This window comes from Hyla sarda, chromosome 4 (assembly GCF_029499605.1).
Source record: "Hyla sarda isolate aHylSar1 chromosome 4, aHylSar1.hap1, whole genome shotgun sequence".
NCBI lineage: Eukaryota > Metazoa > Chordata > Amphibia > Anura > Hylidae > Hyla > Hyla sarda.
In genome coordinates this window covers 214,339,772-214,352,766 of record NC_079192.1, presented here as the reverse complement: position 1 = coordinate 214,352,766, position 12,995 = coordinate 214,339,772, and the positions used below count along the sequence as shown (strand labels likewise).

General features: G+C 39.2%; 1 protein-coding gene across 14 annotated transcripts in view; it reads right to left on the bottom strand.

Annotated features, from left to right (window-relative positions):
- Positions 1-12,995, bottom strand: part of MAGI2 (membrane associated guanylate kinase, WW and PDZ domain containing 2) — a 923,418-nt gene that overhangs the window by 107,711 nt on the left and 802,712 nt on the right. For all 14 annotated transcript variants that reach the window (XR_008892612.1, XM_056573436.1, XM_056573435.1 and 11 more), the window contains 4 exons: positions 12,531-12,770; positions 4,555-4,740; positions 2,853-3,009; positions 2,231-2,474 (listed from right to left, as the gene is read on the bottom strand). Coding sequence is in view for 13 of the 14 variants with exons in the window: in XM_056573436.1 (XP_056429411.1) it covers positions 2,231-2,474; positions 2,853-3,009; positions 4,555-4,740; positions 12,531-12,770 (827 nt within the window). In the remaining variant the exon portion in view is untranslated. The remainder of the gene's footprint in view (positions 1-2,230; positions 2,475-2,852; positions 3,010-4,554; positions 4,741-12,530; positions 12,771-12,995) is intronic.

Below are 12,995 nucleotides of genomic sequence, written 5' to 3'. Positions count from 1 at the left end.
GTTAAAACCAAGCACATCATTGTTTTTCTTGTGAAATTCCCAATAAGTTTGATGTGTCACATGACCCTCTTCCTATTAAAAAAACAAAAGTTGGATTCAAAATGGCCGCCATGGTCACCACCCATCTTGAAAAGTTTCCCCCCTCACATATACTAATGTGCCACAAACAGGAAGTTAATATCACCAACCATTCCCATTTTATTAAGGTGTATTCATACACCCTGTATGTGTGTGTGTGTATATATATATATATATATATATATATATACACACACACACATATAAATATATACATATATTTATTTATTTATGCATTATATATAATCTTTCATACTCTATTTCCTTTAAAATATTGATAAAGACAGTAAAGAAAGGCAAAAAAAGAAAGGTGATGCTCTATAGTTCCACTGTGCAAAAAAGGTGAATAAAGAATATGTCTTTAGGTCATTTTACAGCCCAGCCTCTGCAATAAACGCCTACATGCAGTGCCTTGTGTAATATTTGGTAGGCAGCAGAAATATTTCACAGCGGCCATTACTCCCAAAATGCCAGACCTTGCAGAGACCAGTGTCACTACGCTACTGATTCACAAGTGGTGGCTGTATCACATTCTCAAATGTTTTCTTGAAGTCTTGACAAAGCGCCTAAAGATGGTATATGTGTGTCTGTTCCTTTAATGTTATCCTGCTGTGAAGCTCAGAATAAAGACTCCAATGATTTTGTAAGTGCGAGTGCCATAAAGCACTCAAAAAAATTACAGGGAAAGAGAAGAACTCCAGCTCAGTTCAGGAAGATATGGCTTTATTCACATCAACGAGGCAACAGGTACAGGGAGCAAGTACTTCCTCCCTGTACCTGTTGCCTCGTTGATGTAAATAAAGCCATATCTTCCTGAACTGAGCTGGAGTTCTTCTCTTTCCTTGTGATTACTCCGGGTGAGGTCCACACCCACTCCGCGCCCAGTGTCCAGACCAGGGATTGAGCCGGGATACCTGCTTCTCTTATGCTCAAAAAATTAGTTTGAAATTCATAGAACTATCGGTGCCTGTGATCTGTTTTTCTGCCTTCACTGGGTTCTTCTTGAAGATTCAGCCAATCATGGTCTATGTATTGGGTTACTCTGGCAGCATACTGCTTTCACTATATGCTCAAAATAGTGTTGTGCCTATCGTTAGCACAACCCTACCAGGTCAGTGGTCAACAGTGGCTATCTGACCCCTATAACTACCTAGATGCTGCGGTTGCCATTTACAGTGACCCCCCCGACCTACGATGGCCCGACATACGATCATTTCAACATACGATTGCCTCTCAGAGGCCATTGCATGTGGAAGGCAGCATCAACATAAAAAAGTATTGTATGTCGGGGCCATCGCATAAACGGCTATCCGGCAGCGCAGACTGCTTCAGCTGCTGCCAGATAGCCGTTTACGGTGCCCCATGTGGTCCGCTGACGATCACTCCCCTGTCCCCGGGGCTCCGTAGCATACTCCTCGGGATCCCCTGCATCGCCAGCGCTCTCCTTCGTCGTCATCACGTTGCCGCACACGCTGTCCCGTCATCTAATAGGAGCGACATGCGTAGCGACGTGATGGCGGCGACGGAGAGCGACGTTCCTAGGCAGCAGAGACCTTCCCGGAGCGTCGGGGACACCACGGGTGACGCGGAGACAGCGATGGAGGGCAACATCCAGGGCAGAGGTGACGAGCGGTGATGGTCCGGAGCGGCGGGGACACGTGAGTATAACCTCCAATACCAGGTCTTCAACCTGTGGACCTCCAGATGTTGAAAACTACAACTCCCAGCATGCCCGGACAGCCAATGCTGGGAGTTGTAGTTTTGCAACATCTGGAGGTCCGCAGGTTGGAGACCACTGTTCTATACTTTACATTGCACGGTTCCTTCAACATACGATTGTTTCAACAAACGATGGTTCATTTGGAACAGATTACCATTGTATGTTGAGGGACTACTGTACTGACATTTATAGATTAGACAGCTAGGATTAGAACTATCTCGGATCACAGCTGCTAATTGCAGTTAACAGCCATTATTCACCATGTATGAAGAGAGCCACCCTTATGCTGGTGACCTTGCTATAACAAATGCAAGCATTGCACGTCAGCTACCTCATGCCAATGATATGCCTTTATATAGGAAAATGATTTAAGAAAAAAAACAAATAAAAACACAACACCACCAATAACAACAGTAGTAAAACAATGCCTACCTGGAATTGCCGATAGTCAGGGAGTGGATATTGCCTAGTGTCAGGAGAATGTTGCCGGTACTCTATTAGAGGAGGTTGCCTGTAGTCCATAGGGGGAGGTTGCTGGTAATCAACTACTGGTGGGTGTCGGTAATCTACTGGAGGTTGCCTGTAGTCCGCTGATGGCTGACGGTAGTCCGTGTAGGGTGGCTGCCTTATGTCTGGTTTTACGTCCTGTCTGGCTTTTACTTCTGACCTGTAGCTACTACAAAATACAAAATATTAATATGTTTCTCCCAATTGTCCCATACATTTACTATTATTTTGGAAATTAATAGCTCTGCCAAGAAATAGACAATGTAGGTTTTCACTTAATTAAAACATGTTTGTGTATAAATTGATTTAGCCTCGCAATTCATGAAGCCACTGTAAAACATTAAGTCTTTGTAAATTTTATAACAGAATGCTTCATAAAACATTTTATGTGACCTATTATATCTAATACTGTGATACTTGTTTCCATTTTACTATAGATTCATGTAAGAAAAATCTAAGTACTTGGAAACAAAAATACACTTAAAAACAATAAATGTTTAATTTTAATATCCTTTGTAAATTTTTTAACTAGTTCATAATTTTCTACCTGCTTTCATGGCCTTGTAACTGTAGAGGCTGTGGAGGCAGTGGCTGCGCTACTGGACTGTGTTGAGCTATTGGACTCTGTTGCGCCATTGGGCTGTGCTGCTGCGCCATTGGACTCTGCTTTTCTGAACTTGGAGCAGAAGCTGGACTGTTCAGTTCTGTAAAGCCAAAAATATCAATCAGTAAAATGATGCGTTAACACAACTTTTAGTTCAATTATTTTACTTCATGACATCTAAAATAATATGTATGAAATATGTACAGCAGTTAGCAGACATCATGTAAAATTTAAAGATTTTTTTTCTAGTTTAAAAAACAATTTATAAAATAAAAATAAAGTGTACCGTAATTCTGCATGCTTTAGTTGTTTCCAGCTTGTGACATCTACAGTACATGGTATCCTTTGACATACACACACACACACACATATATATATATATATATATATATATATATACATACACACTGCTCAAAAAAATAAAGGGAGCACTTAAACACCACAATGTAACTCCAAGTCAATCACACTTCTGTGAAATCACACTGTCCACGCAGGAAGCAACACTGATTGATCAATTTCACATGCTGTTGTGCAAATGGAACAGACAACAGGTGGAAATTATAGGCAATTAGCAAGACCCCCCCAATAAAGGAGTGGTTCTGCAAGTGGTGACCACAGACCACTTCTCAATTCCTGGCTGATGTTTTGGTCACTTTTGAATTCTGGCGGTGCTTTCACTCTACTTGTAGCATGAGACGGAGTCTACAACCCACACAAGTGGCTCAGGTGATTTTGTTGTCAGCACATTCAACTAGGCAAAGACGAAAGTATTTCATACAATTAGTTCGTCCATTCAGATTTAGGATGTGTTATCTTAGTGTTTCCTTAACTTTTTTTGAGCAGTGTTTATATATAATTTTGCTATTTTGTACCAAGTTTCAAATTTAGCTTCACAAGTTCCACCTATTTCTAACTATAAAGCTTCCCAATCTTTTCAGACATAAACATCCCTTGTTGTTATTACTGCATTTCACGAACAAGCCATGGGAAAGACAAAAAATGGTCTTTATTAACTGGAATTTGAATGTTGGCCATACAATCACAACTATTTTACATCAGATTAGGTGGCCCCTAAAGACAATCCATCACTGGAACCATCTACAAAGATAAACACTTTTATCGTTTTGGTGGACAGGTGAACATCATTAACAGCTTTTAGAGATGAGCGAACTTACAGTGATTCAATTCGTCACAAACTTCTCGGTTCGGCAGTTGCTGACTTTAGCCTGCCTATATTAGTTCAGCTTTCAGGTGCTCTGGTGGGCTGGAAAAGGTGGATACAGTCCTAGGAGGCTCTCTCCTAGGACTCTATCCACCTTTTCCAGCCCACCCGAGCACCTAAAAGCTGAACTAATTTATGCAGGCTAAAGTCAGCAACTGCCGAGCCGAGAAGTTTGTGACGAATTGAAACACTAAGTTTGCTCATCTCTAACAGCTTGATATGCTATGAACTGTATAATAGAGACCATCAAAATTTGCATCAAACCTCAAGGCCAGGAAACTATTTGCTGGTTTCACATTGGTTTCACTAGAGAACCGACTCTGAAGATTATTTTATTTACATTAGTAATACATTTTTTATCCTATTCAAAGTTGGCCGCATTGAGACCATGATTTTTTGTGGAAATTGTGACAGGATTCTTACCCTCCTGAGGAATGATGCATAGCGTCACACTTAACCCTGCATCTTTAATCAGTTTTACTATATCTGCATGAGGCATGTTGATGATTGATTGGCTATTCACAGCTAAGATCCGGTCTCCAACTTTTAACTTTCCACAGCGATCTGCAGGGCTTCCTTCAATAATTCGACCAATTTTATGTGGTACAGCTGTAAAACAATCATACCAATCAGACTGTAGAGGTTAGGAGATTACCGCAATAAGCCACACTTTTTATACAGACCATTTTACTATTAAAAAAAAATATTTATTTTGTACAATGCCTTTATACTCTTCCTTTATACACTTTTTTTTTTGTTTTACTTTCTCTTTGCTTTCGTCTCTGTCCTCCAAATATATACTTAGGATAATTGTGAAATTAAACAATTTTAGATAGAAAATAGGATTTCTAAGTGACATTGCCCCATTGCAGCTGCCATGCCTACTAACATGTAGTTATACATATGGCCCTAGATTAGATTATGTTATTTGATCTTTATATTCCGTAGATCTACTGGTATGTGATATAAAGGAAAACTATTGTAGTGTGATCACTAAATAGATTAGAACTGCTTTACATAATCATATGTTTACAATACTACATTTCTCTGCTTACTAGAGCCTGTTTTTCCCACCCCTTACATTGTATGTCATCATAAAGCATTTACCATAGAAGATATTCAGAAGAACTGTTGCATTTCCATGCTAGACCAGAACATCAATTGCTTAAGAAAAGACTCATTCATCAATGCTTTCCTTTGTAAAGCCCAGAATTATTATTTTTGACAGTTGACTTAACAGATAAGCACTCTCAAGCTGACATTGCACTCGGCATGCTTATTTAAGGATAAATCAAGCAGGAAGCAAACTCTGCTGTAATCCTGATATATTTGTTGTAGGCCTAAAGGATTAGTTTATGACAAAATGATTGATTTAAATTTAGGAATAGTTCTATAGACAGGACATTTACTGATGAAATGAACTCAAATAAGTATTGGATTTCTTTAAAAGATATCTTGTGCCTTCACAAATTGCATGAAGCAATAGGAACAAGAAAGCCAAGCTCAGTATTGATGACATAAAATGAAATGCCAAATGACAGGACAAAATCCATTTTATGTCAGAGCTATAGAATGGAGAGACAGCTTTGGATACATCAACTTTGCTCATAAGAATGGTCAATCCAGGATAATGAACATCTAAATATCTATAAATAAATGATCCCCAATGATGAACCATTTGGTATTCCAAAAATACTACCAAAGAAATGACTTATGTAGCAGAGAAATCGAAATATTTTGTTAGCTATCTTTGTTTACCAACTGAGATCTATATCAAGGCGAGTCCACACTTAGTGACCTTACAATCTAAACAATGTGTGGCAACCCTCTTATACAACATTTAAATACAATGCTAGCCAACTGGTAAAGTATATCACATGATGTCATATCTCTAAAATATTTTCTCAAAATGATATATATTATTAGGTGAATGTGACACATTACCAGTTTATCATTTGGCTCACATTGTTTCTAAATAGTTTTAGGGCTGTCATATATTAAACTATGATTCAGAGCCATTGTGGATCAAAACACATAAGGTTGAATGTGATGCCAGACTTAATACTGGTGCTGGTCATTCCTGATCTATTTAGTAAAGAATCCTTGGCACGATGACAGTAAAATCTTCCTCCTTCTAGATGTAGTACATACAGCTTCATGATTACAGCTCTAGATAGAAAAAGATCACAAGAAAGATCTGTGGACTGTCCATTCATATATGTGGACACCGTGATCAGTGCCAGTCCCAAAACTGTGAACTTTTGAAAGCAGCAGTAAGAGTTTCTTCTCTTAGTCCATCATGCAGGAGGGCATGATAGTCATACTAATTCCAGAGAAGAAGCCCTTTGATGCAAGATTCCTATTAGCCCAAGTTTTAAATGTAGGAAGAAAAATATATATATATATATATATATATATATATGCAGTATATACATCAAGAATGGGCCTTGAAGATGAAGAGGAGTGCCAAGCTGGGCCCTGCCTCTTAGACACTTGGCTTAGAAATAGAAAGGAGATTTTATAAGTGTGGAAACCACCATCAGCTCTAGGAAAGGGGCCATTTGTTTTATACCCTAACAGCTATCCAACAGTGTCTGGAGCACTTAGCAGCAAAAAAGCTGACCTATTCCCTTTAAAAAAGTATAAATGCAAAGAAAGTTCATCATTTGGAACCAGATTTAACAATGCAGAATATACTTTTAACTCTAAATAGTGAAACTAAGAGTATGACTGCTGTTGTCCAGATAAAGTGTCATGTGAGATTTGGGAAATGTTCTCATCTATGGGACCTAAGCAGATACCTTCAATATTTGGTGATGAATAACCATTGCTATGGGCTGCATCTGTTGCTAACACCAAGTTTAGCTATTCTCAAAAAAACTAAATAAAAACTAACAAAAAAAAAAAAAATTCCCATTCCCTTTGACAAGATGTTTACCAAGTGGATAGCTGATAGTCAGAACTGTCCAGTAATGGTTGAAAAGAAGGGAAACATTCATAATTTTCCTTAATAGTGAGTGTCTGGCACTGTCAAACCTTTACCATTGCTTGATTTGTATTATTGCTAAACTTCTACTAACAAGCAACTGCAAATAAGCATCTATTCCATCTCTAGATTTAGAGGTAGCCAAAATAAATACTACCTACTCCTTTAAAAGCAATTACCATGGGTTCTGTTAAGTTTCACTCTTTCTTAACGGGGTATTCTGGCATCTAAGCTTTTATCCCCCCTTAGGGGATATAATGTCTGATCGCGGGGGGCCTGCCGCTGGGAACCCCCGCGATCCGCCTGCACCACCTGCATTGTATGCGGGGCTGCGTCTCCAGTGCCGGAAATTTCTGGGTCCCATAGACATGAATTGAGAGGACATGGCAGGATGTCTGGGGGGGGAGGGGGGGGGGGGGGTTTGTGTCGTTAAGTCACGTCTCCAGTCTCGGAAACCCGGAAGTTTCCGACACTGGAGACGCAGCCCTGCATACAATGTGGCCGGTGCTGCAGGGAGATCGCGGGGGTCCCAGCGACGGGCCCCCCACGATCAGACATTGTATCCCCTATCATCTGGATAGGGGATAAAAGCTTAGATCCCGAAATACCCCTTTAAAATGCTGGGAACTTTGGCGCTCTTCCCAGCGTTGTGTAGATTTAAGTCTACACAGTTTAAGTCTCTCTTGGCACCCTGAATCACTGGTTTTTCCATGATTGCTTATTGGTGCAAGCCCTTTACATGGAACTTTGTTAATTGCTTTTGTCTGATGCTGTATTATTCCATTATGTGCCATTGTACAGGCATGGCTCTTTAGCCCCTGTTCCTTCTCCCCTCTTTTCCTTTTCTTCCCTCCTAGTCTTCTCTCTGTTACTGCTTATCCCATAACCCCTTCAAGTTCCTTAGGAGATTCTAGGGTTTTTGTTGATTCCAACATAATACATACCATTGCTTGTTACTTCTATATTTTTACCTCTGTTTACTGTTCACGCTTATGTTCATGCTTGTTAGTAACACTATTTTACCTGAACAAAACTCAATAGAAAACTATTGGTCGTAATCGTAAGCATCTGGAATTTTCTAAAGAAAAGAGTGTTCTATACACCAGTTAGGTTCAAACTGAAAAAAACACCAGTCATTTCAACCTTTGTTTTAAAGGCTTACAACTAAATTTTCAATTATAGTTAAATATACTGTAGATAATAATAAAGATTTCTTAAAGGGGTACTCCAGCCCTAATACATCTTATCCCCGATCCAAAGGATCGGGGATAAGATGTATTAGGGCTGGAGTATCCCTTTAAAATGAAATCTTGTTCACCAATGTCTTCCCATAAACTTAACTATGTCCCTCTTGTCATCACACCTTTCCAATACTCTGGTCATTCTATTCATTCATCTTAGATAAATAACCAGAATATAGGATATGGTGAAGAGGCAAGGGACAGTTTTCCGAAAATTGTCAACACCCAATCACAGTACATTTATTTTTTTAAGAGCAGACTCTGAAATAAAAGACATGCTCTGATCGGTTGCTATGGGCAACAGTTTTTCTTTTAGCAAGTAAACAAAAAAAAAAAAGCCAAAATTACCTAAAACATACTATTAAAGGGGTACTTAGGGGAATCAAACCCATTGCCCATCCTTTTCCTCTCACCAACCTATTTAATTGATTGAATAGCATTTATTATCTATATAAAGCAGTTTTTCTTCTTTAAGTTGTCGCTTGCAGGGAGTGAGGAAAGTAGTAATTCAGCCAGCCACTTTGTCTCTGACAAAGACCCTCTCTGAAAGCAGCCCTCACCCTCCTAGGAGACACAGATCACAGGGTTTCTGCCCTGCAATGATGATTCATGCTTCCTCTAGTGCTGAGAGGTGTGTGTGCAGCCTCAGCTAATTAGACACACTATCTCTCTGCTCACAGTGCATGTGGGTGTGGGCTGCTCTCAGAGAGGGAATAGGATGTCAGTGAGAGCAGAGCTCCAATGTATGCTGGGAATTGTAGTATCCTGCTGCAGGGAGGAAAGGATGGCAAATAAAATACTTCCCTGAAGCACCCCTTAAATAAAAAAAAATAAAAAAATAACTAAAAAAAAAAACAGTGTTGTTTTTTGCTAGGGGAATCAATTAAGATAGAATGTACAATCTTGATGCATTCAAAAGTTAAGTATAAAAGTATAGATGCATTCCTATGCAATTTGTTCCAAAACTACTATTGTGACTTTAGACCATAACTCTGTACCATGGAAAACTATTAATTGGTTTCAAAGTCCAACATTTTTTTTTATAAAAAACTAATGGAAAAAAAAAACTAGTTAAAAATGTATACAGAAACAACTAGATATTAGATATAAAAGTCAGAAAGAGCTGCTGTAAAGTGGAATTTACTTTCAGTGTATGTTAAAGGGGTACTTCATTGGAAAAAAATTCTTTTTAAATCAACTGGTGCCAGAAAGTTAAACAGATTTGTAAATTACTTCTATTTAAAAATCTTAATCCTTCCAGTATCCTTAATCCTTAATCCTGTATGCTACAGAGGAAGTTTTTTTTCTTTTTGAATTTGCTTTCTGTCTGACCACAGTGCTCTCTGCTGACTCCTCTGTCCATTTTAGGAACTGTCCAGAGTAGGAGAAAACCCCCATAGCAAACATATGCTGCTCCTAAAATGAACAGAGGTGTCAGCAGAAAGCACAAGGAAATTCAAAAAGAAAAGAACTTCCTGTGGATCATAGAACAGCTGATAAGTACTGAAACGATTAAGATTTTTAAATAGAAGTAATTTACAAATCTGTTTAACTCTCTGGCACCAGTTAATAAAAAAAAAAAACTATGTTTTCCAGGGGAGTTCCCCTTTAATACTGTGACTTGACTTGAAGGATGTTTAGTTATATAGCAGTGGATATTAAACCATAACGTCAAAACATGAACATAAGGAAAACCTAAAGTCACAAAATTCCCAGCGACTCACTTTGTTGCCTTCTTCTAGCATATTTTGTAGCTGTGAAGTAAATGATGTGACAGATTTACATTTTGCTAATGTATGTTAATGTAACTAAGTGAATATGATCGGTTCCCATAGTACTATTACTGAAAGTCTATAAGGATTTATTTCTGTTTTAACATGAGTTAATGAATGCATTGTCTTTGTAACTGCCCGATATATTATGCAATATTAAATATATGTTACAACTCGCACCGCGGCTGGACATGCTGGCTAGGGGCGCACCCCTTGCTCGTCTCCCTGTACTGTGTCAGGGACAGCTTGCATGTATGGCTGTGGGCACACTCCGCAGGCCTGAGGATACTTACCCCACTGCGTTCCTGGCTCCTATATTTCTCCTGACAGCCGGCGTGTGCCTCCTAGGACGCGAGCGCGCGCCGGCTCTCTGAAGTTTAAAGGGCCAGAGCATCGGTAATTGGCTATTGCCGGGCGCTGACCCTATAAATTGTTCTCACTTTCTTTGACCCCTTCCAGATCTTAGTGCTACCTTGCCATTGAGAAAGCGTGTCCTAATTGTGTTTTGCTATACCGCGTACCAGTTCTGTCTGAAACATTCCAGTCCACTGTATCTTGCCGCCGTCCCTGACCTTCCTGCCTGTCCCTTACTAGTCTGTACCTTGCCTCACCTTAGCCACCACTGTGGGCAAGTCGCCCCAGGGGTAGCGACCTGGGAGTTTGCCTGCCGCAGCAAGTCCATCCTGCTTTGCGGCGGGCTCTGATAAAAACCAGCGGCTCCTTAGACTTCGCTCCCTGGTGCGGCTTTCACCATTGTCCTCAGTGGTACAGTGGATCCACTATTCCAGCCATTACAATGTATCTAGAGATGAGCGAACTTAAAGTAAATTCGATTCGTCACAAACTTCTCGGCTCGGTGGTTGCTGACTTTTCCTGCATAAATTAGTTCAGCTTTCAGGTGCTCCCGTGGGCTGGAAAAGGTGGATACAGTCCTAGGAGACTCTTTCCTAGGACTGTATCCACCTTTTCCAGCCCACCGGAGCACCGGAAAGCTGAACTAATTTATGCAGGAAAAGTCAGCAACCGCCGAGCTGAGAAGTTCGCGACAAATCGAATTTACTGTAAGTTCGCTCATCTCTAAATATATCTTTTGGACCCTGTTTCCCAAAAGTAATGCACTCTTAAAAATTCCCATCGGCCTTTTTCTCAGCTTTTTATTATACAGCATATTAATCCACTTCACAGTTTTTGTAGGCGAATTCTTTAATCTTATCTGCACTGTTTGCTGAGTACCTGTTCCTTGGACCTTTGGGATTTATATTTTTAGCAGAGACAAAATTAGTTGAAAAACAGTGATGCTGTGTAACAGAAAGCTCTAAATCAATACCTACAGAAAGATGGAGCAGAAATAAAACCTACCTATAATTCTTTGTTTTATAAATTGAGCAATTAAATGTAGACTGCAATGAAACTGTGGCGCTCCACTCGGATAAATCATCATGAACTAAACTAGTTCTAAATCCCTTCTGTTCATTTCTATGTCATGAATGTTTGAGAGAGTTTCTGCTTTGTAATTTAATAAATTGAGGGCATGTGGCAGTATAATAGGAAATGTTAACATCTACTGCATCTCCATTCAACTCATGTTCACTAAATATCTAGCAGCTGATTATTGGAAAAAAACTCAAAATAAAATATCATAAAAACATTATGTATTGAAAAGATACAGTATGTGTTTGTCCAAATATTAGTTTTCCTAAGGCTTTTCAATGGCTGATGCAGTAAGATCCAAATATATTTGTTAATGATCACAAGAAATCAATTTGCTTTCTCTTGTTTGGTTTAACCCTTAGTATCTGCTAGAAAGCTTTAACCCTTTCCCTTGGAATACCTTTGGGGTCCTAATGCCCAGGCAATTTTTTTTTCAGTTTTTCCATTGTCGCCTTCTAAGGGCTGTAACTTTTTTTTATTTTCTGTCCACAAAGCTTGTTTTTTTGTGTGACAAGCTGTATTTTTTAATGCCACCATGTAGGGGTTCATATATTTTATCAGTTAATTTTTAGTAACTAATTTCAAATGGAAAAAAAAATATTTTCTCATTCATTTTTGAAGTTTGATTTCTTCTGCAGGTCGGTATGATTTCAGAGACACTAAATTTATGTGGGTTTAACTACTTTGCCATAATAGAAATATAAAAAAAATGAATAATTCCTGTTGCTACAGTACCAGATTTATTACTTTATTTTCCACCTAACAGCTCATTTTATTACAGGGAAAGTTGTCATTTTTTATGGACCATTTTGGAATACATATCACTTTCTGATTGCTTTCTCTTCTGTTATTTTGGAAGGCAAATTTACTAAATTCACACACAAAATACATTATACTACATAACTGTTGTGACCAAGAACTAGACTCCTACTACCAGATCCTCATTTATTTTCTCTACCACACACATACCTATTGTTGCCCCAGATTCCGGCCTGTTCAAAGAGCTAATAATTACAAAACCAAAGCCCTCATTCTCCTTGCGGTGGATGACCACGTCACTGGATTGGGAGTTCTGAGATAAGCCTTCAGGGGGGGAAGTGTTGCTCTGAGCAGTATGGTTGCTGTTTGGATATGCAGAGTCACTTCTTGGGGAACTATGGTGCGTTGACACTGAGCCAGGACTCCTGCCATTCTCTGGACATGCATCACCTAAAAATACACAAAGCTCTATTAACAAAGCAACATTCTTAATTTTACCGTATGTATCTATAACATGTCATAACATGGTTTCTAGCATAAATGAAAATCACAGCATTATGGCATATTCATCACATGATGGAAAACAGAGGTGAGTGATGGACATGGGCAGTGACCACACTGATATATAGATGGTGCATTAGGTCAGCCACATCGTCCATTGTTTTACTGCGAAGC